Here is a 27,497-nt window from a genome sequence, read left to right as displayed (position 1 = left end):
CCAGGGCGGGGGGATCACAAGGCTAGGAGATGGAGACCATTCTGGCTAACATGGTGAAACCCTGTTTCTACTAAAAATACTAAAATTAGCTGGGTATTGTGGCACACACCTGTAATCCAGCTTACTCGGGAGGCTGAGGCAGGAGAACCATTTGATCCCAGGGAGGCAGAGGTTGCAGTGAGCCAAGATTGTGCCACTGCACTTCAGCCTGGGCAACAGAGTGAGACTCCATCTCAAACAAAACAAAACTAAACAAAAAACTAATTCTCTGGAGTTTATTTTGGTGACTGGTGTGAACTTCACAGCCGAGGCGTTTGGTCAGGGAGGGCTTCGCAGATTCTTCTTTAGGAAGGTCGCTCTGGCAAAGATGAGTAGGGTGGATGGGGTGGGGAGAATTGAGGGAGATGAGTGAGGAGAATGTTGGGTCTACAGGAGGACCCCCAGGGAACTGAGATATGCGGAGGGTGCCCTAGACCGGGAGTCCAGTGGTCCCTGATCGGGGACAAGCAGAGGAGACTCCGTGTCTCTCAGGACAGGGACGGGCACGCACTGGGGTCTGCTGAGCGTGATGTCAGGGCTCCAGGAACTAAGAGTGTGCCCTGCAGCTTAGCCTGAAGATGACCACTGGTTCCCTGAGCATCCACCGTGATTTTAGTCCAGAGATGACTAAATGCTGGTCCCATTTTCAAGACTCTGTCTGCATGGTAGTAATTAGGAGAGAACGGGTGATGTGCCCTGTCCACGTGAGAGATGCGGCAGCCTCGTGCTGTCATACTTACCAGAGAGGTTGTCTCCCAGAGAAGTCGGAACATTCCCAGGAGGGATCCCAGCGCTGGCAGAGCTTAGGTTGAGGGCCACAAGCATGAGGGATGAGGCGTGGAGGTTGGGAGGGCCAACCGTGAGTGCCAGGCGCCATGTGGAGATGTCTGGAGGGCTGACTGAGTGCCGGGCGCCATGTGGAGAGGTTGGGAGGGCGGACTGTGAGTGTCCGGTGCCACGTGTGGAGAGGTCGGGAGTGCTGACTGAGTGCCGGGTGCCACGTGTGGAGACATCCAGAGGGCCGACTGAGTGTCCGGTGCCATGTGTGGAGAGGTTGGGAGGGCCAACTCTGAGTGCCTGGTGCCATGTGTGGAGAGGTTGGGAGGGCCGACTGTGAGTGCTGGGTGCCATGTGTGGAGAAGTCGGGAGGGCTGACTGTGAGTTCCCGGTGCCATGTGTGGAGAGGTCGGGAGGGCTGACCGTGAGTGCCTGGTGCCACGTGTGGAGAGGTTGGGAGGGCCGACTGTGAGTGCCGGGTGCCATGTGTGGAGTGGTCAGGAGGGCTGACTGTGAGTGCCTGGTGCCACGTGTGGAGAGGTCGGGAGGGCCGACTGAGTGCCTGGTGCCACGTGTGGAGAGGTCGGGAGGGCTGACCGTGAGTGCCTGGTGCCATGTATGGAGAGGTTGGGAGGGCCGACTGTGAGTGCCAGGTGCCATGTGTGGAGTGGTCGGGAGGGCTGACTGTGAGTGCCTGGTGCCACGTGTGGAGAGGTCGGGAGGGCCGACTGAGTGCCTGGTGCCACGTGTGGAGAGGTTGGGAGGGCTGACTGTGAGTGCCTGGTGCCACGTGTGGAGAGGTTGGGAGGGCCGACTGAGTGCCTGGTGCCACGTGTGGAGAGGTTGGGAGGGCTGACTGTGAGTGCCTGGTGCCACGTGTGGAGAGGTCGGGAGGGCCGACTGAGTGCCTGGTGCCATGTGTGGAGAGGTTGGGAGGGCTGACCGTGAGTGCCTGGTGCCACGTGTGGACGTGTGGAGAGGTCGGGAGGGCCGACTGTGAGTGCCGGGCACCATGTGGGGAGGTCGGGAAGGCTGTGAGTGCCTGGGTGCAACATGGAGAAGTCAGGGGCTGACTGTGAGTGCCTGGTGCCATGTGTGGAGAGGCATTGCTTTCTCTGTGAGAAGCAAAGTGGCCAGACTGCAGAGTGTTAAACTGTGTGGCATTGGGGTGGCACCAGTGTCTGACTGTGGACCGTGTTATGAATAGGGTTTTTCCTTACAGAAGGGTAACATTAAGTTTTCAGCAATGTATCTGGCAGTGGGATTGAGGAGTGAAGGAGGCAGTTGTAGTTCTGTAATTTTCCTGCTTTTATTGTGAAATTTACAAAGACAGCACAGTTGTCCCTTGGTATCCATGGGGGAAGGGCTCCAGGACCCCCTCAGGTACCAATATCTGTGAATACTCAAGTACCCAATATAAAATGGTGTAGTGTCTGCATATAATCTACACACATCCTCCTGGATGCTTTAAGTCATCTCTAGATTACTTAAAATCCCTAATGCAATATAAATGCTGTGTAAATAGTCATTATTGTTTAGGGTGTAATGACAAGGCAAAGGTCTGTACCTGTTTAATACAGACACAATTTTCTTTGAATATTTTTGACTCGGAGTTGGTTGGATCCATTGTTGCAGAACCCACAGATAGGGAGGGCTGGCTGCACTCCTGTTTTATGTGCTCATGTGTTTCTCAACTTACATTTTACAGCTGCAGTATGGAGACAGCAAAGACAACCCTCTCAAGTACTGGCTTTATAAAGGAGAAGGTGAGAGGAGACACAGGAAGCCAAGAGAGCCAGATCGAGACAAGAAACACCGGGAAAAAAGCAGCACAAGGGAAAGAAGAGAGAAATATTCAAAAGAGAGAAGCAATTCATTCTCTGACAAAGAAGGCGAAGAAAGACGTAAAGAAAAGCGGCACAAAGAAGGCCTTCATTTGGATGAGGAGAGGCACCGAAGCCACATGGATAGAAGAGAGAGATTGGTGAAGGAAGAGCACAAGAAAAGAGAATCCAAGGTACCCCTTGTGATGCTTTGTTGCCTTAACAGCCGCCCTGAGGTTAGCGCTCTCAGAGGAGCGTGACTGTGTCCTGTTGTCAGATGAGACTGAGATTTGTGGGCCAGTAGTATTAGTTTAGGAAAAGCATGACTCAGGATGAGATTGAGATTTGCGGGCTAGTAGTGTTAGTTTAGGAAAAGCATGACTCAAGTCTTTATCATATGGTTAGACAGATTACTGATCTCCTAAGAAATGTGATGTCAAATATTTTGATTATATTGTGAACTTACTTTTAACAGATGTTTGGAAATCTATCATAAAATTTTGGGATTTGGCCAAGTGCGGTGGCTCACGCCTGTAATCCCAGCACTTTGGGATGCGGGCGGATCATCTAAGGTCAGGTGTTGGAGACCAGCCTGACCAACATGGTGAAACCCTGTCTCTGCTAAAACTACAAAAACTAGTCTGGGATGGTGGTGTGTGCCTGTAATCCCAGCTACCCGGGAGGCTGAGGCAGCAGAATTGCGGGAACCTGGAGGCAGAGGTTGTAGTGAGCCGAGATGGCACCATTGCACTCCAACCTGGGTGATAAAAAACTGTCTCAAAAAAAAAAAAATTGAAATTTAATATTAAAAAGGGAGCTGATGTGTTTTAAAGTGGAAATTAAGTGAATAATTCAGCAAACATTTCAACCAGAATTGGTGTAAGTTTGCAAAAAAGCAAAGCAAAACAACAAAACCATAAAAGCTTTGATTGCAGAGGGTTTAATTCCCTCCCGGGTCTGTTGATTTCATCCCTGTCCTTAGAATTTTCCTCGATGTAGTCTAGCATCTTTTGTTCTCATGAGTGCTTTTTGCTGCTGTTTTTACAGACTCTGAAGCTAATTTGATTTTATTCTCCTATTTCTTGGTGATGTTTCCCTTAAGACGGTAGTTGTTGTAGTGGAGCGAGCATAGAAAGTTAACACCCAAGACAAAAGTATGCCAAATTGCAGGGTTTTTATTGCTGCCGGCCACGAAGGACTCGTGTTTTTTCAACCCGTAGCCCCGAAAGGAGGGTATTAAGACCTTTTATACCCGTAAAACCACCTCGGGAGTGAGGGTGAAGGGCAGGGGTGGGGGTGAGGGGCTTTAGACGTTCTGAGGGCTAGTGGATTCTGTAAATCACCTCCTGGGTGTAGATGAGGGTGAGGGGCTCTGGACATTCCAGTGGATTCCTGGGCAGAGATAGGGTGAGGGGCGCCAGACATGCCGAGGGCCAGGGGACTTTTTGACATTCTGGTTGTTACTTAAGTGGTTCACAAAAGTCAAGATTAGCATTTGTTTACACATTGTCTGGGTAGGGTGGAAATTACAGTCCTTAATTACTTACTCACACTTGGGTTATAGAGAGCAGCTTCAACAGAAAGCCGAGGTATGGTCGAGGTATGCAGTTTCATGGGGCTTTTACCATGTTACAGTAGTGAAATCTTTGCCAGGGTCAGGTGATATCCGAGGCTAGGGGAGAGTCAAGCCTTCGGGGATGAGGCTGGAGGCCTCAGCAGAAGCCCGGGACTCGGATCTCCTGATACGAATTGACATAGCTGAGGACATGGACATATTGCTGGTGGCCACTGCAGTGTTTACTGTAGGACTCAAAAGCCAGTGGGTCAAAACTGGGAGCGCTGAGGCCAAGAAGCAGTCATGTTAGGAGCAGAAGCTGCCTGGCTCCCGGCCGTCTCAGCTGTTACTGGCGCCGTCCTGCGCGGGGTCTGAGTCCTCTGAACTCCCTGGGGCCTTCTCTCACTGAGACCCCCCTGCCTCCCGCAGCCCACGGTCTCCGTTTATATCAGAGTGTTGGCCATGCTTCTCAGCAGGTTTGAGGCAGTGCCAGATCTGCTCCCCACGTCTACGGTGTCGAAAGCCTGTGAACTCCCCTCTAGTCAACCACACGGAAGGTTAGATGAGGTTGTCACTGAGAGAGAAGCACCTGCTGGAGACAGATACGCATTCTTTCGTGTTTAAGTCTCTTTCCCTGGATTAGAGCTTCACCATTTTCCCCAGTGTTGTATTATGAACGCTTTGGAACATACAGCAAAGTCAACATAAATTTCCAGTGAACACTCCTGTACCCACAGCTTAGATTCCACCACTCACCTTTTATTGAGTGTGACTATTGTCCATTCCCTAGAACAAGTTTAATTACCAAAGTGACTCGCCTAGGTTACATTTGCTTACTTACACCCAGAAATGCCTTTCTGGACATAGATTTGGCTTTTATTAAAGGTGGATGTGAAAAATTGTCCATGAAGAACATAATTCTGTATCTTTGTAAAATCACTGCCTTCAGATTAGTCCAGAAGAAAGATTATTCAGATGACTGACATTTTCATTTTACGACAAGTTGTTCCTATCTGAGTGGCTACTGTGTGGTGGGCACTGTTCTAGTGTTAAGGATACAGCTGTGAACAAAACAAAAATTACTGTTCTTACGGTGCTTATGTTGTGTTGGAGAAGCCATAGAATAAAGAACTACCAAAAAAAATTTAAAAAAACACCAAAAATAATTTAAATATTAGATAGGTGTATTGGCTCATACCTGTACTCCCAGCTACTCAGGAGGCTGAGGTGGGAGGGTCTCTTTAGCCCAGGAGTTCAACACCAGCCTGGGCCATACAGTGAGACCCCAACTCCATCAAAATAAAAAAAAATTAGACAGACATGGTGGCACACGCCTGTATTCCCAGCTATTACCGAGGCTGAGGTGGGAGGATCACTTGAGCTGAGGAGGTCAAGGCTGCAGTGAGCTGTGATCATATCACTGCAGTCCAACCTGGGTGCTAGAGTAAGGCCTTGTCTTAAAAGAAAAAAGAGAAGAGGCCGGGCGCGGTGGCTCACACCTGTAATCCCAGCACTTTGGGAGGCCGAGGCGGGCAGATCACTTGAGACCAGGAGTTTGAGACCAGCCTGGCCAACATAGTGAAACCCTGTCTCTATTTTTAAAAAGTAGAAAAACAGTGGCTCATGGCTCTAATTCCAGCACTTTTTAAGAGGCCTAGGCAGGTGGACCACGAGGTCAGGAGATTGAGACCATCCTGGCCGACATGGTGAAACCCGGTCTCTACTACAAATACAAAAATTAGCTCGGTGTGGTGGCGCACACCGGTAGTCCCAGCTACTCCGGAGGCTGAGGCAGGAAAATTGCTTCAACCTGGGAGGCAGAGGTTGCAGTGAGCTGAGACTGTGCCACTGCACTCCAGTGTGGGGGACAGAATGAGCCTTCATCTCAAAAAAAAAAAAAAAGAAATGAACAGATAAATGATACAACATCAGGAATGGTGATTAAGCATTGTATAATTAAAGTTTTCCTTTGCATTGGCTTACAGAAATTCAAAACTTTTGAGTACTTTTGGTACTCAAAATTAGTATCACCTTTTAGATATTCAACAGAGTACTCTGTTAAGGTACTACTTGATGTAATTATCCTGTGGTTACCATAAAGTGCAAGGGGCACTGTTAATAATTACGCCAGGAGGTTGGGCACAGTGGCTTACGCCTGTAATTCCAGCACTTTGGTAGCCGAGGTGGGCAGATCATGACGTCAGGAGTTCAAGACCAGCCTGGCCAGTATGGTGAAACCCTGTCTCTACTAAAAATATAAAAACTAGCTGGGCATGCTGGTGAGCACCTGTAATCCCAGCTACTCAGGAGGCTCAGGCATAATTGCTTGAACCTGGGGGGCAGAGGTTGCAGTGAGCTGAAGATCATGCCATTGCATTCCAGCCTGGGTGACAGAGCAAGACTTTGACTCAAAAGAAAAGAAAAATTATGCCAGGACAGCAGATATAACTGGGACTGTTCCCAGGGTTGGATGTTCTCTGTGATTATCTCTCAGTTTATCTGTATGATTTTCTTTTTTCTTTTCTTTTCTTTTTTTTGAGACTAAGTCTCACTGTATCACCCAGGCTGGAGTGCAGTGGTGCGATCTTGGCTCACTGCAACCTCCACCTCCTGAGTTCAAGTGATTCTCCTGCCTTAGCTTCCTGAGTAGCTGGGATTACGGGCATGTGCCACCAAGCCTGGATAATGTTTAACTTTTATTTTTAATAGAGACAGGGTTTCGCCATGTTGGCCATGCTGGTCTTGAACTCCTGACCTCAGGTGATCTGCCTGCCTCAGCCTCCCAAAGTGCTGGGATTACAGGCATAAGCCATGGTACCCAGCCTCTATATGATTTTTGGCCCATGATTTAAATTAGAATTATGTAACTCTTATTGTAAGCTTCCTCCGGTTATAAACTAGAGATAGAAAGAATAATGCCGGGTGCGGTGGCTCAAGCCTGTAATCCCAGCACTTTGGGAGGCCGAGGCGGGTGGATCACGAGGTCAAGAGATCGAGACCATCCTGGTCAACATGGTGACACCCCGTCTCTACTAAAAATACAAAAAAATGAGCTGGGCATGGTGGCGCGTTCCTGTAATCCCAGCTACTCAGGAGGCTGAGGCAGGAGAATTGCCTGAACCCAGGAGGTGGAGGTTGCGGTGAGCTGAGATCACGCCATTGCACTCCAGCCTGGGTAACAAGAGTAAAACTCCTTCTCAAAAAAAAAAAAGAAAGGATATGAGTAAGTATAATAAATACATGACATGTTCTTCTAAGCCTCCTGACCAGTGACTTCTATAATAGAAGAATCCAGTGGCCTTCTCTCTTTGTTATCCTATCAGCTACACTTTTATCTTTTTAAAAAACATGTTTTTTAGAGATGGTTCTTGCTGTGTTGCCTAGGCTGGTCTTGAACTCCTGGCCTCAAGCCATCCTCTTACCTCAGCCTGCCAAAGGATGGGATTAGGATGTGAGCCTCCATGCCCATCATACTTTTATCTTTTTGAAGACTGGATCATCTCCTTTCTTTTTCTGGAAGCAGTGGCTTCAAATATCACTTGTAAATATCTGTTTCCCACCCAGGACTCTCCTATCCAAAGTGTTAGTCCTGAGGGACTGTGTGATGAGGCCACAGGAATTTGACAACACCGTGCTGAGGTTTGTCTCAGCTCTGCCATTTGCAGGCCACCTGGGTGAGCAGCGCTACCAGCCTCCAGAATGCTTCTCCTGGCCCCACTGGTGCAGCCTGACTGGCCGCCATCACCACAGCCAGGGTCCCCCACTGTGTACGGCTTGCCCACCACCCAGGTCTAATTCTTAGCATTAACTTGATTACTTTTTTTCTCTTCCTTCTATATATCTGGTTAGTCAGTAAATCAAAATGTTTCCTATCCAGCACTAGTGATTTTGTTTTTTTCCCATTCCAGTTTATTTTATGGACCACAACACATTGTTCTGTTAAACATTATTCTTTTTTCTAATTAATTTTGTAAAATGTTTTTTTAAGATAGAGTCTTGCTCTGTTGCCCAGACTGGAGTGCAGTGGTGTGATCGCGACTCACTGCAACCTCCTGGGTGCAAGTAATTCTCCTGTCTCAGCCTCCAGAGTAGCTGGGACCACAGGCGTGCATCACCACCATGCCCAGCTAATTGTTGTATTTTTAGTAGAGATGGAGTTTCACCATGTTGGCTAGGCTTGTCTCCAACTCCTGACCTCAAGCAGTTCGCCCACCTTGGCCTCCCACAATGCTGGGTTTACAGTTGTGAGCCACTGCACTTGGCCTTGGAAAGATGTTTAAATACAGGGAAATATAAAAAATAATACAAAAATTACACATGATCCCAGACTCAGAAAATTTATTTTTGTGTATTTATATTCTAGCCATCATTTTTTCTTTGTGTAAATGAACTTTGTACAAATGTAGAACTGGAATTATGCTGAAATTTTCTCTTTGTTCTGGAAATACTTTTCAGTGCGGGGATATGTAGTGGCCGTCTGGTTTTTCACCATGTGGTCATAACCCTCCTTTACTTAAGAGCATCCTGATCCTAGCATTTAGGTTATTAACATCTTAAAAAATTATTAATTACTCTGTTGAACAGGTTGAAAATTGAGATTAATTTCAGTTTTTTTTTTACACTTGCAGGAATAGGATAAGAATAATATATATACATATTTTTGAGACAGGGTGTTGCTGTTCACCCAGGCTGGAGTGCAGTAGCTTGAACAAGGCTCACTGAAGCCTCCACCTCCGGGGACTCGTGTGATCCTCCTGCTTGAGCCGCCTGAGTAGCTAAGACCATAGGTGTGCACCACCATGCATGGCTAACTTTTTAAAAACAATTTTTTATAGAGATGAAGTCTCACTATGTTACCCAGGCTGGTCTTGAACTCCTTGGCTCAGGTAATCCTTCTGCCTCAACCTCCCAAAGTGCTGGGATTACAGGCATGAGCCACTGTGCCTGGCCAGAATGGTTTCGTAGAAGTAGAATTGACAGGTCGGATAAGTGTTTGGACATTGTGAACCCTTTTTAATGGCCTCCGATGAAGGTTGCATCCTTCACTCTGGACTGATCTCTTAGATGGTGGTTCAACGCCATTGTCTTCTGCTCTGTGCTGCTTATGATTGCTCCCAGGCCTGGAATCTTCTCCCTCCAGAGGTGGACTTTCCCCACCACCCCCAGGAATCTTCACCTGGGGGAACGGATGGGTCCTGACATGCTGCACTTTACACTGAGAGCTCATTCAACTCTCTGTCTCTCTTCAAACGAGCCACCTGTATGTGTTGATTTACAGTCTTAACAGTGTTAATTTTATTTTCAAAATTCACTTGTCAGAAAAAAAATTTATTTCTGTGTGTACATGAATCTGTAAAATAGCTGTATTTTATATGTTTGAAAGTTTATCATTTTCAGCAGTGTAAGGAACTAGTCAGATGTATCTGTAAATAATGTGTTGCTTTTGTGAAATGAAGGACTAATTCCTAGGATCATATATAATCACCTTTTTATATATACTTCTATCCATTTTCTTTACATTTAATTATCTAATTTACTAAAAATTGTTGGTAAAAATAGTTACTTTGAAGATACTTGTGTAGATGCTATTGTTAAATTTTGAATCCATGCTTATTTTATGGAGTTTACTAATTATGCTTGCTTCATTCTGATACGGTAATAAATGGTTATGGAATTATTCTTTTGTTTGATAGAACGGTGAACACAGAAATCGAGGTGCAAGCTTGAAAAGAGATGGGACCAGCAGCCAGTAAGGATTGTGTGCCCTGTGGTCGAGCTTTACATGTGCCACTCTCGTGGAAGGACTGCATGCCCTGTGGTCGAGCTTTACGTGTGCCGCTCTCGTGGAAAGATTGCATGCCCTGTGGTCGAGCTTTACGTGTGCCGCTCGTGTGGAAGGATTGCGTGCCCTGTGGTCGAGCTTTACGTGTGCCGCTCTCGTGGAAGGATTGCGTGCCCTGTGGTCGAGCTTTACGTGTGCCGCTCGTGTGGAAGGATTGCGTGCCCTGTGGTCGAGCTTTACATGTGCCGCTCTCGTGGAAGGATTGCGTGCCCTGTGGTTGAGCTTTACGTGTGCCGCTCATGTGGAAGGATTGCGTGCCCTGTGGTCGAGCTTTACGTGTGCCGCTCTCGTGGAAGGATTGCGTGCCCTGTGGTCGAGCTTTACGTGTGCCGCTCTCGTGGAAGGATTGTGTGTCCTGTGGTCGAGCTTTACGTGTGCCGCTCTTGTGGAAGGATTGCATGCCCTGTGGTCGAGCTTTACGTGTGCCGCTCGTGTGGAAGGATTTCGTGCCCTGTGGTCGAGCTTTACGTGTGCCGCTCTCGTGGAAGGATTGCGTGCCCTGTGGTCGAGCTTTATGTGTGCCGCTCGTGTGGAAGGATTTCGTGCCCTGTGGTCGAGCTTTACGTGTGCCGTTCTTGTGGAAGGATTGCGTGCCCTGTGGTCGAGCTTTACGTGTGCCGCTCTCGTGGAAGGATTGCGTGCCCTGTGGTTGAGCTTTACGTGTGCCGTTCGTGTGGAAGGATTGCGTGCCCTGTGGTTGAACTTTATGTGTGCCGTTCGTGTGGAAGGATTGCGTGCCCTGTGGTTGAGCTTTACGTGTGCCGTTCTCGTGGAAGGATTGCGTGCCCTGTGGTCGAGTTTTACGTGTGCCGTTCGTGTGGAAGGATTGCGTGCCCTGTGGTTGAGCTTTACGTGTGCCGTTCTCGTGGAAGGATTGCGTGTCCTGTGGTCGAGCTTTACGTGTGCCGCTCGTGTGGAAGGATTGTGTGCCCTGTGGTTGAGCTTTACCGTGTGCCGCTCTCGTGGAAGGATTGCATGTCCTGTGGTCGAGCTTTACGTGTGCCGCTCGTGTGGAAGGATTGCGTGCCCTGTGGTCGAGCTTTACCGTGTGCCGCTGTCGTGGAATGCTTCAGCAGGGAATTTTTCGTATTGGTTCTAGTGATGGCCAGTTTTGGGAATCAGTTATAGATATACATCATTTTCTCTAGATTTTACTCCTTAGCCCCTCCAAATGGGTTGGTATGTTTTAGGAATACTAGAGGAGCTTAGAAAATTACTAGCTTTTTTTGCCCTTTTAAGTTAATTATATTTGTTTTTTCATTTTAATATTATTTATTGCCTCAGGATCTATTTTTGACCTTTTTAATATTTGCTCATGCAAAATTAGAAAACTGTTGCTCACTTTGGGGAGACTAATTCACTTGGGAGGAGTCTCTCAGTGTGCCTGAAGCTAAAACACCCATAGGTGGGTGGTTTCACCCCTTTTGCATGGCCTGAGCTAACTCATTCTGGAGTTCACAGCCACTAAAAACAGGACGTGCCAGCAAGCCCCCCTTGCCCACTGTTTGTCGATTGCGAACACAAAGGAGAGAACTTTCCACCCTCAGGCCTTGGCAGAGACTCCCAGAGCTGGGGGTGGGGCCAGCTTTGCTTGGAACTTCCAGTCTACCTCTTATTGCAGTGTTGGGTAGCTTTTTTCTAAAAAAAAAGATGATAATTCCTGTGTTGTATGGGTTTTGCAAAGAGCATCAATTAATAGGAGTTTATGTATAAACTTTTTTTTTTTTTTTGAGACAGTCTCCCTTTGTCGCTGAGGCTGGAGTATAGTGGTGTGATCTCTGCTCACTGCAACCTCCATCTCCCAGGTTCAAGCTTTTCTTCTGCCTCAGCTTCTGACTAGCTGGAACTACAGGCATGCACCAGCGTGCTGGCTAATTTTTGCATTTGTAGTAGAGATGGGGTTTTGCCATGTTGGCCAGGCTGGTCTTGAACTCCAGGCCTCAAGTGATCCGTCTGCCTTGGCCTCCCAAAGTGCTGGGATTATAGGTGTGAGCCACTGCTTCTGGCCTAAACTCTCATTTTACATATAAGTCCTATAATTTAATTTGTTCTTTCTGACAGTCATATTTTGTAATCCTTTTTCAAAGATTAGAAAACCTGGGTTATAAATGTCTTACCCAAATGTTTACAAGTTTGGGCAAAGCTAACATTTAGGGGCCAATTCCTGGATTTTATACTACATGTCCACTAGAAGGCACAAGAAGACTTTTTTGCTCAATTCTGTATTTTTGTTAAACCACATGGTATATTGGTATGAATGAAAGTTTAAAAATTGAGAATCAGTTTGATATTTTGCAAATCTTTATTTTAGGTCCTAACAAACATGAAATATGAAAAAATAAAACATATTTGAAGATAAGTCTTTCTTTTAGAAATATAAAATAGTATTTCAGATAGACTTAATAACATTATAGAAAATTTCTAGAACTCTTTTTTTTTTTGAGATAAGAGTCTCACTCTGTTGCCCAGGCTGGAGTGCATTAGCATGATCTCTGCTCACTGCAACCTCTACCTCCCTGGTTCAAGCAATTCCCCTGCCTCAGCCTCCTGAGTAGCTGGGATTATGGGTGCACCACCACATCTGGCTAATTTTTTTTGCATTTTTAGAGGAGATGGGGTTTCACCATGTTGGCCAGGCTGGTCTTGAGCTTCTGACCTCAGGCATTCTGCCTGCCTTGGCCTCCCTGAGTGCCTGGTGTGAGCCTGGCTGAGAACTCTTAAAGGATGCAGATTTGCCCTCGCACACAAGTTTGTTAAAACACATAATTTTTTCTCTGGAAGGTATTTTCTGTCTTGAATTATGCTGAAATAGTAAAAATGTTAGGAAGACTTTAACATTTATTGCTTTAATAAAACATGCTTTGCTAACCTGAAATGGTTTTTTGTAAAAAATTATTTTTAGAAAAAGGGTCTTGCTCTGTTGCCCAAGCTGGAGTGCAGTGGCACAATCATGGCTTACTGCAGCTTCAAACTCCCGGGCTCAAGCAATTATCCCCCCTCAGCCTCCTGAGTTGAGACTACAAGCATGTGTCACCATGCCAGGCTAATGTTTTGTTTTTGTAGAGATGGGGTGTCTACTCAGTTGCCCAGGCTGGTCTCAAACTCCTGGCCTCAAGTAGTCCTCCTGCCTCAGCTTCCCAAATAGCTGGGATTACAGCTGCAAGCCATCACTCCTGGTTGTAGTAGTTCTTAATCATATCAAAATATTGTTAAGAGCTTTCACTGATACAGAAAGTGTTTTATTTTTTAAAAGTCCTCATTTAAAAGTAATTTTGATTTTGATTATGTTTGCTTTCCAGGCATGCGGAGAATTTAGTAAGGAATCATGGAAAAGATAAAGAATCAAGACGGAAGGTAAGGCAGTCTGACTGAGGATATATCGATTTTATGGTACATTCAGAGTAGCCGTGATGTTAGTTTGGGCTTCCCCTGGAGAGCAGAGCCTGAGACAGGGCTCATTTGCAGATGGTTTATTTGAGTTGTGATCCCAGAAGGCACACTAGAGACTCACTTTAGGCAAGAAGATGCAAATAGATTGAAAGTTAAAAGGCGAATAAAGAGAATCTATCAAATTTGTGAGAGGACTGGACTGGCTGTACTAACATCAGTTAAAATGGATTTTGAGACAGAAAGTGTTATTAGAGAGAGAGAGACAGTTCAGAATGACCAAATAATTAGTTGAGCAAGGAGATACAACAATTGTAAATGAATATTGACCTAACGAGAGGGCCCCAAAACACAAGAAAAACTGACAGAATTGAAGGGAGAAATAGACAGTTCACAATAAGAGTAACTTCTAGCGCCCTACTTCCAATATTGGACAATATTTTATGGTAACAAATCAGGTAATTTAGATGAAAGGACAAATTCCTAGAGACTATCAATTACTGAAACTGCTTCAAGAAGCAATAGCCTGAATAGACCTATAGTAAGTCAAGAAATTGTGTTTGTGGTAAGACTCTCCCCACAAAGTAGCTGAGGCTCTGATGGCTTCTCTGGCAAAATCTTCCAGGCACGTGTTATTAATAAATACACACTGTACTCCCTCTCCTTGCATCATTGTTCCCATATGCTAATCTACCTTACTTGTGCAGGAGGAGGATTGTACCCTCTGCTGCTCTTTGCATTTAGCACATCAGCGTTTCTCCACAGTCTTCATTATCTCCACCAGCTCCGTTAGTATCATAAGAGCAGTCTTCATCATGATTACTTAGTAACTCTAAAATAGTACACTGTGGAGTTAGCATTATTATCAAACGATTTTCCTGTTTTTGTTTTGTTACTGTAGACAATGTGGCAAGCATATTTTGGCTTCTATGAATTATTTCTGGAGAATATATATTTTTTGAGATCTGAAACCCATGACCTTGAGATAATCATATTTAACAATTTTGTACCATATATATATATAAATATATATATATATACCATATATATGGTATATTAATTTTGTACCATATATATTTTATTTATATATATATATATATATATATATATGGGTTTTTTTTGTTTTTTGTTTTTTTTTTTGAGATGGAGTCTTGGTCTTTTGCCCAGGCTGGAGTGCAATGACGCGATCTCAGTTCAGTGCAACCTCCGCCTCCTGGGTTCAAGCGATTCTCCTGCCTCAGCTTCCTGAGTAGCTGGGATCACAGACATGTACCACCACACCCAGCTAATTTTTGTATTTTTAGTAGAGATGAGGTTTCGCCATGTTGGCCAGGCTGGTCTCGAACTACTGATCTCAGGTGATCCACCTGCTTTGGCCTCCCAAAGTGCTGGGATTATATGTGAGAGCCTCTGTGCTCAGCCTTCATGCCATATTTTTATGAATTGCTTTATTCTATATCCATACATGAACATATTATTTTACATAAATTAGGCTATACAGCACCAGTGGTTTTGACATGGCTGTTTTATTTATTTAATTTTGGTGTTGGTGGTTGGATTGCTTATTATCTGGCTACAGCCACAGATTTACCACAGAAAAAAAGACTTACAAATATTTCTTCTTATATGGTCTTTTATAATCATACATTGATAGGTATATTTGGGAGTTTGGAAGCCAATTTTAAACATTTACACACACACTCACACACACAGACACACACAGAGTGGCCTCCAGTTTTTCTCAGTTAATTGGGGAATTTGGGAGTTTGGAAGCCAGTTTTAAACATTTACACACACACACACACACACACAGACACACTCAGTGGCCCCCAGTTTTTCTCAGTTAATTGGGGAATTTGGGAGTTTGGAAGCCAGTTTTACACATTTACGCACACACACACACACACAGAGTGGCCTCCAGTTTTTCTCAGTTAATTGAGGAAATCCCTCCAGTTTGGATGATATCGATCCTCCTCATTTTTTGGTGGCACATTTCCTGAAGTGGAATTGTGGAGCTATTGGATAAAAACATACAGACTTTCCTATTTTCCTCATGTCTCCCAATTTTTTCTCTAAGCTCCAGATTGGCATTGTTCACTAGAATTACAATGTGAGCCACATTTATAATTTAAAATTAAAAATTTTATTTTTATTAAAAAAAATAATAGGCCAGGTGTTTGAGACCAGCCTGGGCAATGTGGGAAGCCCTCATCGATGTAACAGCAACAACAACAAAAAAATTGAAAAAGGGCCGGGTGTAGTGGCTCACACCTGTAACTCCAGCACTTCGAGAGGCCGAAGCAAATGGATCACTGGAGGTGTGGAGTTCAAGAGCAGCCTGACCAACATGGTGAAATCCCCTTTACTCAAAATACAAAAATTAGCTAGGCATGGTGGTGGACTCCTGAAAAACTTCAGAGTTGATTGTGAATGTATCTAACAGCTCATTTTGGCTTATGATTAGATCCTGTATTTGTTTTTCTTTTTTGGAGATGGAGTCTTGTTCTGTTGCCCAAGCTAGAGTGCAGTGGCATGATCCCAGCTCACTGCAACCTCTGCCTCCCAGGTTCAAGTGATTCTCTTGCCTCAGCCTTCCATGTAGCTGGGATTATATGTGCCCGCCATCACACCTGCCTGATTTTTGTGTTTTTTTAGTAAAGACGAGGTTTCACCTTCTTAGGTTGGTTTCAAACTCCTGACCTTGTGATCCGCCCACCTCCGCCTCCCAAAGTGCTGGTGTGAGCCACTGTGCCCAGCCTAGATCCTGTATTTTATAGCAGCAACAACGAATTTATCTTGGTTCAAGATAAATAGTAGCCTTTATGGAGTGCCTACTATGTGCCAGAATAGTTTTCTGGATAAATAGAAAGTTCTTTTTCTGTTTTCTTCATGAATAATACATTATATTGTCAGCAGTTTTAGACATTGCCTAGTTTTGGGTAGTGACTTTTTTTTTTTTTAAGACAGAGTTTCACTCTTACTGCCCACACTGGAGTGAAATGGCATGATCTTGGCTCACTGCAAACTCTGCCTCCCAGGTTCAAGTGATTCTCCTGCCTCAGCCTCCCAAGTAGCTGGGATTAGAGGTGCCCCCGCCCCCCACCATGCCCGGCTAATTTTTATATTTTTAATAGAGATGGGGTTTCATCATGTTGGCCAGGCTGGACTCGAACTCCTGACCTTAGGTGATCTACCTGCCTTGGCCTCGCAAAGTGCTGGGATTACAGGTGTGAGCCACTGTGCCCGGCCTGGGTAGTGATTTCTAAGGGCATAGATCTTCCTAGCGTCATTGACAAAGGTGACATTTGCAAGGCTTTTCCTTCATCAGATGCAGGGATCAGGGCTTCCTGTGTGTCCTTTTTTCTAGTCCTCTCATTGCTGTTGTGAATCAGGTGCTATAATTCTTATTTTTCAGAAGGGAAAGGCAAGGCATAGAGGGGTGAAGATACTTGCTCTCAGTCACACGATGTGTGAGCCACCAAGCTGGGACCCACTTCCCAGGGCGTTAGCATCACAGTCTGTGTGCCTGTCTGCTGAGGGCTGGTGGGCTCCGTGGGGGTGCTGCGTGGCTTGCGTATCCCCTGGAGTCCCGCCTGTGTTCTGGCTGATGGGGCTGTTCTCTCTCCATTAGCATGGCCATGAAGAAGGCTCATCCGTGTGGTGGAAGCTGGGCCAGAGACTGGGAGGCGAGGAAACTGTGGTAAGGAGAGTACGTCTTTTCATAGATTTGCAGTCCTGTCCCAGCAAAGACAGACTTCCATTCAATTTCCTTGCTTTCCTGCCAGCCTTTTATGAATGATTATTGTCCCTTTTAGATAGCAGAACGTGAGTATGAAGGGACTGGTGAGACTTTAATATGAAATTCATACTTGCACTTGTTTGAAGTCCTTGGTCGTGTTGAAAGCAGTCTTGGTTGTGGGGTTCAAGGAATGTAACTGGGTTCAGTGCTCACCGTCAGGTACCATAGCCTCTTCCTGGAAGAGGAGAAGATTTTGCAAAGAGATTGGAGGGAAGTGGTTTAGGGTGAATGAACAGACACCCTTCTCATTGTTGCTCTGTGTCTAAGTTGAAGAAAGTGGGGAGATGTGAAGGCAGCTAATCGAGAAATCACAAAAGACGTGACCCAAGCCAGGGTTGGTGAGAATTACACAAAGTTTCAAGTAATTTGCAGAATGTATATGCAAAACCGGGGAGATCAAGGAAGTACAAGTATCCTCATATGAGGGGAAAATTGAGGACAGGGCCCCTGTAGAACATAGTGAAAAGCTTGATGGGATAGCACACGGGGCTCTCCTCAGGGCAGGTGAACTCCTGGTGATGGGACCTTCTTGTTCCTTCCCAGGGGTCTGTCTCCCAGTGTGGTTCTAGTTCTGTACAGAAGTGACAGTGTCCGCTCCACACCCCACTGTCTCCTCACCTGGCTGAGTGCCTGGAGCACACTAGTTGTGTTTTAAGTGTTTGCAGAGTGGATGAATTGTAGTTTCAGAATCCTGGCCAGACATAGGATGTGATTCAGAGCCACTGTGTCTACTGAGTTGAACAAGAATAAGAAATGTAATGCTATTAGTTTTTGTTTAAGATTCCTGTTTTTGTTGTTCTTATCAATCAGTAGGTGTTGTATTTATTGGTACAATAAATGTAGTATATATTATTTAATGTACAATGGCTGTATGACAGTATGCCAAAAGGACCTTATTTTTTATAAGACTTTATTATAATTTATTATTTTTTATTTATTTTGAGACAGGGTCTTGCTCAGTTGCACAGGCTGGAGTGCAGTGGTCTGATCATAGCTCAATACAGCCTCCAACACTTGGGCTCGAGCAATTCTCCTGCCTTAGCCCTCTGAGTAGGTGGGACCATAGGCATGAGACGCTGCTCCTGGCTAAGACTATCTCACTTCCCAAATAGTGTGTCTTTGCCTCCCATCCCTTGTTTTCTTGCTGTCATTCATTTTACTTAAGTATAAGCAGACGTAAGCATATCATCCCTTGGTATTGGCCCAGGATTGGTTCCTGGCCTGTGGATACTAAAATCTGCAAGTGCTCAAATTCCTTAAATAAAATGGCGTGGAACTTGTGTATAACCTGTGCATGTTCTCCCATGTACCGTAAGTCATCTCTAGATTGTTTATAATACCTCATACAATGTAAATGTTATGTAAATAGTTGTTATACTGTATTTAAAATTTGTATTTTTTATTGTTACTATTATTTTTATTTTTCCAAATATTTTTGGTCTGTGGTTGGTTGAATCTGTGGATGTGGAACCCACAGATAAGGAAGGCTAATTATACATATACATACACAAACACACACACAGATAAATACCTAAGCATACATAATTGAATAAATTTTTATTACTATTATTTTGAACAAACTGTTATCTGTTAGATCAATTAAGAAAAAGAAAAGTAAGAGTTATTTCTCTCTACTTATTTCTTCTTCCATTCTCTTCATTTCTTTATGTAGACCCAAGTTTCTGAACTGTATTTTCCTTCTGACATGGTTTGGCTCTGTCCCTACCCAAATCTCAACTTGATTTGTATCTCCCAGAATTCCCATTTCTTGTAGGAGGGACCCAGGGGGAGGTAACGGAATCATGGGAGCCAGTCTTTCCCATGCTATTCTTGTGATAGTAGGTCTCACGAGATCTGATGGATTTATCAGGGGCTTCCGCTTTTGCCTCTACCTCACTTTTCTCTTGCTGCTGCCACGTTAGGAAGTGCCTTTTGCCTCCTGCCGTGATTCTGAGGCCTTCCCAGCCATGTGGAACTGTAAGTCCAATTAAGTGTCTTTTTTCTTCCCAGTCTTGAGTATATCTTTATCAGCAGTGAGAGAATGGAATAATACACCTTCTTTCTGAAGAACTTCTTCTTGATGTTGCTTGCAAGACAGGTCTACTTGAACAAATTCCCTCCATTTTTTGTTTGTCTGAAAATCTTTATTTCTCCTTCACTTAGGAAGGATAATTTTGTAGAGTATATGTGTACTTTTGGGCTGGTGAATATTTTTCTCTCAGCACTTCAGACATTTCTCTATGCTCTCTTCTTGCTTGCATGGTATCTGAGAAGTTGGATGTAATTCTTTTTTTTTTTTTTTTTTTGAGATGGAGATTTGCTCTCGTTGCCAGGCTGGAGTGTAATGGCACTATCTCAGCTCACTGCAGCCTCTGCCTCCCAGGTTCAAATGATTCTCCTGCTTCAGCCTCCTAAGTAGCTGGGATTACAGGCGAGCGCCACCACACCCAGCTAATTTTTGTATTTTTAGTAGAGACGGGGTTTCACCATGTTGATCAGACTGGTCTCGAACTCCTGACCTCAGGTGATTCACCCGTTCCCAAAGTGCTGGGATTACAGGCAAGAACTCCACCTGGCCTGTCATTCTTATCTTTGTTCTTCATTAGATAAGAGCATTTTCTACTACCAGCCACAACCATCCAACTTCTTTAAGGATTTTTTCCTTATTTGTGATTTTCTGATTTTCTGTAGTTTGAATACGATATGCCTAGGTGTAGGGTTTTTTGTTTGTTTGTTTGTTTTGTTTTGTTTTGTTTTTTAAGATGGGGCTTCACCATGATGGCCAGGCTGGTCTTGAACTCCTGACCTCAGGGGATCCACCCACCTCGGCCTCCCAAGGTGGTAGGATTACAGGCGTGAGCCGCCGCGCCCAGCCCCTAGGCGTAGATTTTTTGACATTTATCTTGGTTCTATGAGCTTCCCGAAAGTGTGGTTTGGTGTCTGACATCAGTTTGGAGAAATTCTCGGTCATTATTGTATCAAGTATTCTGGTTGTTTTTCCCCCCTTCCTGCTTTGCTTTTCAGTTTTGGAGGTTTCTGTTGTGGTGTCATCAAGCACAGAGACTTTTTTCTTCAGCTATGTCCAGTTTACTCCTGAGCCCATCAAAGTTGTTCCTCGTTTTTGCTTCCGTTGTTGTTTTTGACCTCGAACTTTCCCTTCTGGTTGGTTCTTAGACTTTTCATCCCTCTGCTTGCATGCCGTCAACTTTATCTCTTAGAGCTCTGAGGATGTTACCCATAGTTGTTTTAAGTTCCTGTTCTGATAATTCCAACATCTTTGCCATGTCTGGAACTGGTGCTTGCTCTGTCTCTTCAAACTCTATTTTCTGCTTTTTAGTATGCCTTGTAATTTCTTCTTGATTGTGCAGTGGTGCGATCTTGGCTCACTGCAACCTCTGCCTCCCAGGCTCAAGCAATCCTCTCACCTCAGCCTCTGGAGTAGCTGGGACCACAGGGGCACACCACCACGCCCAGCTAATGTTTTTGTATTTTTGGTAGAGATGAGGTTTTGCCATGTTGCCTATGTTGATCTCCAACTCCTCAGTTCAAGTAATTTGCCTGCCTTGACCTCCCAAAGTGTGTTTGTCTGTTTTTAACGTGTAGATAAGATGAGCACCATTCAGTGGGGAATATATTCATGGATAAGAAATGGATTGCTGCACATTTGAAATTATTTGTATAACACTTAAAAAATTTTTAGCCACCAAAATTAGAGGTTTCTCAAGGATGTTTACTCTTTTTGGTCCTACCTGTAAGTTAGCAAGGGTGTTTCTTAAAGGAATTTAACATTATATTCGTTTTATGAATACTTAAGAATTTAAAATTAGCAACATCAAATGAATCTCAGAAAACATATGTTTTACCAACCTACTTGCAATATTCAAGTTTATGATTGAATTCTTTGGTTTCATGTTTGATTTTTACCTCTAGGAAATTGAACAGGAAGAAATTGATTTAGAAAATGGTGGAGCTGATGCATATACAGCCAGTTATGAAGATGATTTTGAAGTATGTATAAAAGTTAAAAGTTTTCTTAGCTTAAAAATCATCTATTCTTAAAAATATATATAATAATTCGATGCCTTTTTATTCTAATAATATCTGACTAGCTTTGATTTAGGTGAAGCTGTTACCTATACAATGCTTGCTGTACTTGTACAAATACTTACCAATATGATGTAATTAGATGATTTTATAATTTAACTCATATACCCTGCATAAAAAGTTGTGTATGTAGATATCTATAAAAATACGTACACTTTCACATTCTCAGCACAGATGTTTGCACATTATAGTAATTGATAGGTCTTCTGCATATGGTTCTGTATTGTGTGATCTATTTTTAGAGAAATAAAGGTACCAGTTTATAATAGATTTATCTTCAAAAACATTTTAACATCAGTAAACTATAAATATCTTTGTTATCTGTAATAGGGACATTGTCTGTTTTAAATTATAAATTGTCATATTTTGTTCAGTGTGTTAATGTAAAGTCAGTTTGTCTTAAGGTGTTCCAAAACATTATTATTGTTTGTAGGACTACGAAGACGACTTTGAGGTTTGTGATGGCGATGATGATGAAAGCAGTAATGAACCTGAGTCAAGAGAAAAAATTGAAGAACTTCCTCTAGCTCGAAAAAAAGAAATACAGGAAATTCAAAGAGCTATTATTGCAGAAAATGAAAGGATTGGCGAGTTATCTTTGAAACTGTGTCAAAAGCAAGGTGGAACAGAATTTGAAAAGGAGCCAAGGGCAGGTAAACAAATAAATGCTACTACTGGTGTCCATGCTCTTAGCCCTCTGTGTACTGAGCCATCGTAGATGCCTGTCATACGCAGCACTGCTCTCAGAAGGTGGACAGAGAAGTAACATCTTCCGCATGATGGCGGTGCCATGCCCTTGCAACGACCACATAGGAGGCCCTCAGAAGACTTGAGCATGTGGACATCAACAGTTCTCTTACATAGAGAAATTGCACATGACTTTCTGCTCAGCACCCAGGCCTTAGGTTAGCTGAGGGTGCCATGGCCCTACTTGGGGCAGTGATGCTCCTGTTCTCCAGAGGGTGGTGTGGATGCTGTGGCCCTCCTCAGGGGACAGTGCTGCTCATCTGTCCTGAGCGAGCCGTGGGCGCCATGGCCCTCTTCAGGGGACAGTGATGCTCATCTGTCCTGAGGGAGCTGAGGACGCCATGGCCTTCCGCAGGGGACAGTGATGCTCATTTGTCCTGAAGGAGGTGTCAATACTGTGGCCCTCCTCAGTGGGCAGCCTGGCTCATGTTTTCTTTGCAACCAGCGTTTTACCTGTCTGTGAGCACATGCTGTTATTTTTTCTGATAATGTACTCGTGGAGTTTCCACAGGAGGAGAATCATGTTTTTCTCTGAAGGTGTGCCAGTGTCTGCTGGTGAGTGCCTTCATGAGGCACATGGGGACTGAGGGGTCAAGGTCCTTATCAGGTCTTGGGACGTAGCCAGGCTGAGCCTGACACGAGGCATGCTCCTGATTCATTCTTTTTTCGTAGAAGGACCCTTGTTTTTTTTTTTTTTTTTGAGATGAAGTCTTGCTCTGTCTTCCAGGCTGGAGTGCAGTGGCACGATCTCAGCTCACTGCAACCCCTTTCTCCCAGGTTTAAGCAATTCTCTGCCTCAGCCTTTTGAGTAGCTGGGATTACAGGTGTGCACCACCACACCTGGCTAATTTTTGTATTTTCAGCAGAGATGGGGTTTCACCGTCTTGGCCAGGCTGATCTTGAGCTCCTGACCTTGTGATCCACCTGTCTTGGCCTCCCAAAGTGTTGGGATTACAGGCGTGAGCCACCACACCTAGCCTCTACAAGGACCTTTTTTTGGTTTCTTTTTCTTCATATGAGCTGTGGTTTTGTTGTAGCAAGGACCTTTTTAAATTAAATTAGAAATGTATTTTTTTTCTCCAAATTCTTGGCATCAGGATATAATGTTACTTGTGAGAGTAGCAATTAATGTTTCAAATTGCTTTAAAGGAAGACTGTGACATTCTGATGAAACATGAGCACCGAGGGTAAAATAGGATAATATTAAAATATTATTTGATGATGTACTACTTTAAATTATCTGGTAAAATATTCAGTAATTTATGCAATTAATTATAGTTAGTAATTAATATGATGCACCAATACCAATGAAAGTTTTGCAGAATGATTCGTTGTCTCATTTTGTGCCTGCTGCAGAGGTGGCAGAACTGAGCTGGGCAGTGCGGATAGAGCGTTCTTTAAATTGTAGCTAAAGGGTACCTGTGCTGGTTGAGGTCAGGATCTGCCCCGACTTCAGCCCTGTCACCTGGCTGAGGCTCAGGGACTGTTTGCCTCAGTTCCCCGTGGAGCAGCACTGCACACAGGGAAGGGTCTGTGTGCCACCCACACACTGGATTTCCTGACGGCATTAAAGCTCGTCTGCTGTGGAGTTGCTGAGAAGCGAGCAAGATTTTATAGTTAACGTTACTGATTTTCTTAGCAGATCTTTGAATAACCTTTTTTTGTTACTTATTTTCTATATGCTTACTGTTATATCATCATTAGCCTGATTCACAAGATGAGAATTTACAGCTCTCAATATATGAGATTGTTTTTTGGCATATTTGTTATTTGAAGGAGTTATTCACTGTCAGACACATTGCTCCAGGTAAAGCTGGAGCTACCTTCTTGGCCCTGTTGAATGTTGAGCTGGCACGGGGGACAGTGGTAGAGTGTAGCACAGCACTGAAGTTGCTGTCTGTGCTGAAGGGGGAATCATAGAGCCATGCTGACTCTGGACTCTCAGATAACTTACTAGCTGTGTGATCTTGGGCTGTTACTTAACCTCCCTGTGCCTCAGTTTCTTTAACTGTGAAATACGGTCAGACTTTGTTTAGGGTTGTTGTGAAGATTATTAAACAAGCTAAACATGGACGGTGCTTCAGGAGTGCCAGGCACATTCTGGGTGCTAAGCAGTGTTCGCTGCTGTAGCCGATACAGATTGTTTTCTGTTTCCCCGTTGGCTATACTCTGCTGCACCCTGTGGTGCTTAGACTAGCTGGTTATAAACCGCACACCTGATCCTTTTTTAGGGCAGTAGGAGACCATTTGGCAAATGGTCCACTTGGTCAGTGAAGGAGTCTTCGCTGAGTGCTGACGCCTTGCACAGAGGTGTGGGCTTTGCTCCAGGGATGTCTTTGTTCAGGTCTTAATTTTGTGACTTTAAATGTTTCCTTATTTTTAAAAAGTCAGCTCTTAAAATGTCTGTGTGGTGCTTTGTAACTGTTCGTACACATGGCCTGTTGTCCTTAGCCCAGTCCTGTATGGCAGATGTCTGACGAGAGAGGCCTCTGAAATGCTTATGGAAGATGTTCGTCATTAGTTGAAGGGTTTATTGAGTATAATTGTTATATATGCCTATAATTGTTTGACTTCTAATTTTTTTTTTGCTTGGAAGACATATTTCAGTGTTGCAAAAATAGTTTTTTTTCTCCTTTGTACAGATACAAACAGTTCCTCTTCCAGAGTCTCCGTTTGTGGAATTTTTGTGGATTTTGCCTCAGCTTCACACCGTCAAAAGAGTCGCACTCAGGCCCTTAAGCAAAAGTAGGTGTATTGTTAAAGTGAAGAAGGTGTTACAGGGTTTTAGCATACTTTTCTTTCACGTACTTTTAAAAAATAGTTTAAAATTTTATTTTTACTACTGTTTTTTGGGTATATTTTTAAATTTGTACTACTCTCTGTGTGCAGACATTATGTTAGTGCAGGTATGTGTGCTGCTACATACCATGTGCTTGACATTTGATGTTTGTCCTTAACATTTGTGGTGGACCGTTGGAGCTACCCTGGCGTAAATGAAGAGATTTGTAAAACTTAGAAATCTATAAAAGATACATTTTTAAGTCAAGGGGTCTGTTGTACTACACCCAAATATGACTGAGGAGTAAATGAAAAACCAAAGCTTTTTAAAAGTGGGTTTAAAATCTATATCACCTAGCTCAGTACATGGCCTTAGTTGGTACTCAATACATGTTTACTGAATGAACAGATCAATCATTAATAATAAAAGTGGCTAGTCATTGTGGTTTATGCCTATAATCCCAGCCCTTTGAGCACAGGAGTTCGAGACTGGGCCTGGGCAACACAGCGAGATACACCTGTGGTCCCAGATCCTGGGAGGTACTGAAGTGGGAGGGTGGCTTGAGCCTGAGAGGCTGAGGCTGCGCTGAGCCCTGACTGCACGCTTGCACTACAGCCTGTGTGACAGAGCAAGACCCTGTCTCAAAAACAAAACAAAATAATAAAATTAAGAGTTTTCTCAGCAGTTTGCTGCCCTTATATTTTGGGTCTCCTGTGGGGATAGTAAAACTAGTTTCTGGCCCCATGGCTGTTTTGTTGTTGTTGTTGTTGTTTTTAATGTGATTCATGTTCTCAGAAAACTACATATGGTTTAACACAATTTTTCTAAACTCAGAAATAAAACTATGCAGTATGTTGTTTAGACTCATATAAATATGAAATAAAATTATATTTTTAAAAGCAAGAAAATGATAACCACAAAATTCAATCTAGTGATTGTTGTGGGCAGTGTGGGATCTGGGATTGTGTGAGGGAGGAGCCACTAAGAGATGCAGGTCATTGGTAATTTTCTTTCTTTATCTTTTTTTTTTTTTTCATTTTGGCTTTTGAGACAGGGTTTCACTCTTGCATCCAGGCTGGAGTGCAGTGGAGACAGGGTTTCACTCTTGCATCCAGGCTGGAGTGCAGTGGCGTGATCTTGGCTCACTGCAGCCTTGACCTTCTGGGCTCAGGTGATCCTTCCACCTCAGCCTCCTGAGTAGCTGGGATTACAGGTGCACAGCACCACACCCAGCTAATTTATGTATATATATATATTTTGTAGAGACGGGGTCTCACCATGTTTCCCAGGCTGGTCTTGAACTCCTGGGCTCAAGCGATCCTCCCACCTCAGCTTCCCAAAGTGCTGGGATTACAGGCATGAGCCACTGTGCCCAGCTGGTGATCTACTAATTGGTAGTTTTCTAGTTAGGTAGGTCCTAGTATGTTAATTAGATTGATACATAATGTACAACTGTATTATATGGATTATGGGTCAAAAATTAAATATTTTAAAATAAAAATTGAAGAAATTAAAGGCTGAAACATAAAGGGATTGATGATAAAGTTTTTGAGAAAAATGTAGGAGTCCACACTTTATAGGATTGTGGGTGAATTCTGGCATTCGTCTGTTGTAAGGAAATACAGAGAAGAAAAATAGTGTAAAGGTACTTATAGTACTAGATATTCATTTAGTAAATCAACTTGAAATTTGGGGAAAATAGATACGTGCCTCATAGTATACCCAAGATAAATTCCAAACAGATTATAAAAAAATGAAAAAAGAGCATAGTGTATGTGGTTATTTCAATGATAAGAAAGGACTTTCTATGAATAAAAATAATAAAAATTAAAAAGTAAAAATTACTGGATGATACCTCAAAAATTAAATTTCTGTAAGTTAAAATTGTCCATAAATTTGGCAAAATTTAAAGGTAATTGACCAATTGAGAAAATATATGTGTAAAATATATGATAGAGACTGATTGTCCCTAGTGTATAATAAAATGTTTTTATAATTTAATAAGCAAAGTTAAATGTCCCTCGTTAAAAATGGGCATAGATAATGTGAGACTCAAGATTCACTCAGGAAAACAAAAACTAATTTGGATATTAAGCAGAAGGGGTGTGATGCCGGGACTGAATTCCATGGGTGTTGGAAGAGCTGAGCTTTAGCCCAGGAGCAGCTCAGAGATTTGCTGCAGCAGGAGCCACCACTGCCCCTGGGCGGGAGAAACTGGGCAGTAGGAGCTGGAGCCATGGCCGGCCTGCTGGGGCCTGCGGCTCCAAGGAGAGAGGGAAGGAGAAAAGTAATTTCTTTGCTGATTTTCTCTTACATTATTCTCCCAGTCTCTCACCAGATGGCCCTGGGATGGTAAAGAATACAGAGAGAATTCACCACAGAAAACAATTAGGCTGTCAGTAAATGTATGAAAATATGTCCTGTCAGAGAAATATATATTGCAACAATGGGATGAATTTTTCTTCTGTGGAATAGGCAAGGTATTAAAAAATGATAATATGTAGGTCAGGCATAGTGGCTCATGCCTGTAACCCCAGCACATTGGGAGGTTGAGGTAGGCGGGTCACCTGAGGTCAGGAGTTTGAGACCAGCCCGGCCAACATGGTGAAACCCTGTCTCTACTAAAAATACAAAAATCAGCCAGG

General features: G+C 43.8%; 1 protein-coding gene across 6 annotated transcripts in view; it reads left to right on the top strand.

Moving 5' to 3' along the window:
- DYNC2I1 (dynein 2 intermediate chain 1) overlaps positions 1–27,497 on the top strand; it is a 123,572-nt gene that overhangs the window by 20,139 nt on the left and 75,936 nt on the right. For 5 of the 6 annotated variants that reach the window (XR_012511975.1, XR_012511972.1, XR_012511971.1 and 2 more), the window contains 7 exons: positions 2,525–2,833; positions 9,888–9,943; positions 13,336–13,390; positions 17,055–17,123; positions 21,153–21,230; positions 21,760–21,979; positions 24,716–24,818. Coding sequence is in view for 2 of the 6 variants with exons in the window: in XM_074378834.1 (XP_074234935.1) it covers positions 2,525–2,833; positions 9,888–9,943; positions 13,336–13,390; positions 17,055–17,123; positions 21,153–21,230; positions 21,760–21,979; positions 24,716–24,818 (890 nt within the window). In the remaining 4 variants the exon portion in view is untranslated. The remainder of the gene's footprint in view (positions 1–2,524; positions 2,834–9,887; positions 9,944–13,335; positions 13,391–17,054; positions 17,124–21,152; positions 21,231–21,759; positions 21,980–24,715; positions 24,819–27,497) is intronic. The other variant, XR_012511974.1, reaches the window with a different exon arrangement.

The sequence above is a fragment of the Saimiri boliviensis genome, chromosome 10 (genome assembly GCF_048565385.1).
Source record: "Saimiri boliviensis isolate mSaiBol1 chromosome 10, mSaiBol1.pri, whole genome shotgun sequence".
NCBI lineage: Eukaryota > Metazoa > Chordata > Mammalia > Primates > Cebidae > Saimiri > Saimiri boliviensis.
The sequence above is the reverse complement of the archived record's forward strand: the minus strand, read 5'-3'. Positions and strand labels throughout refer to the sequence as shown.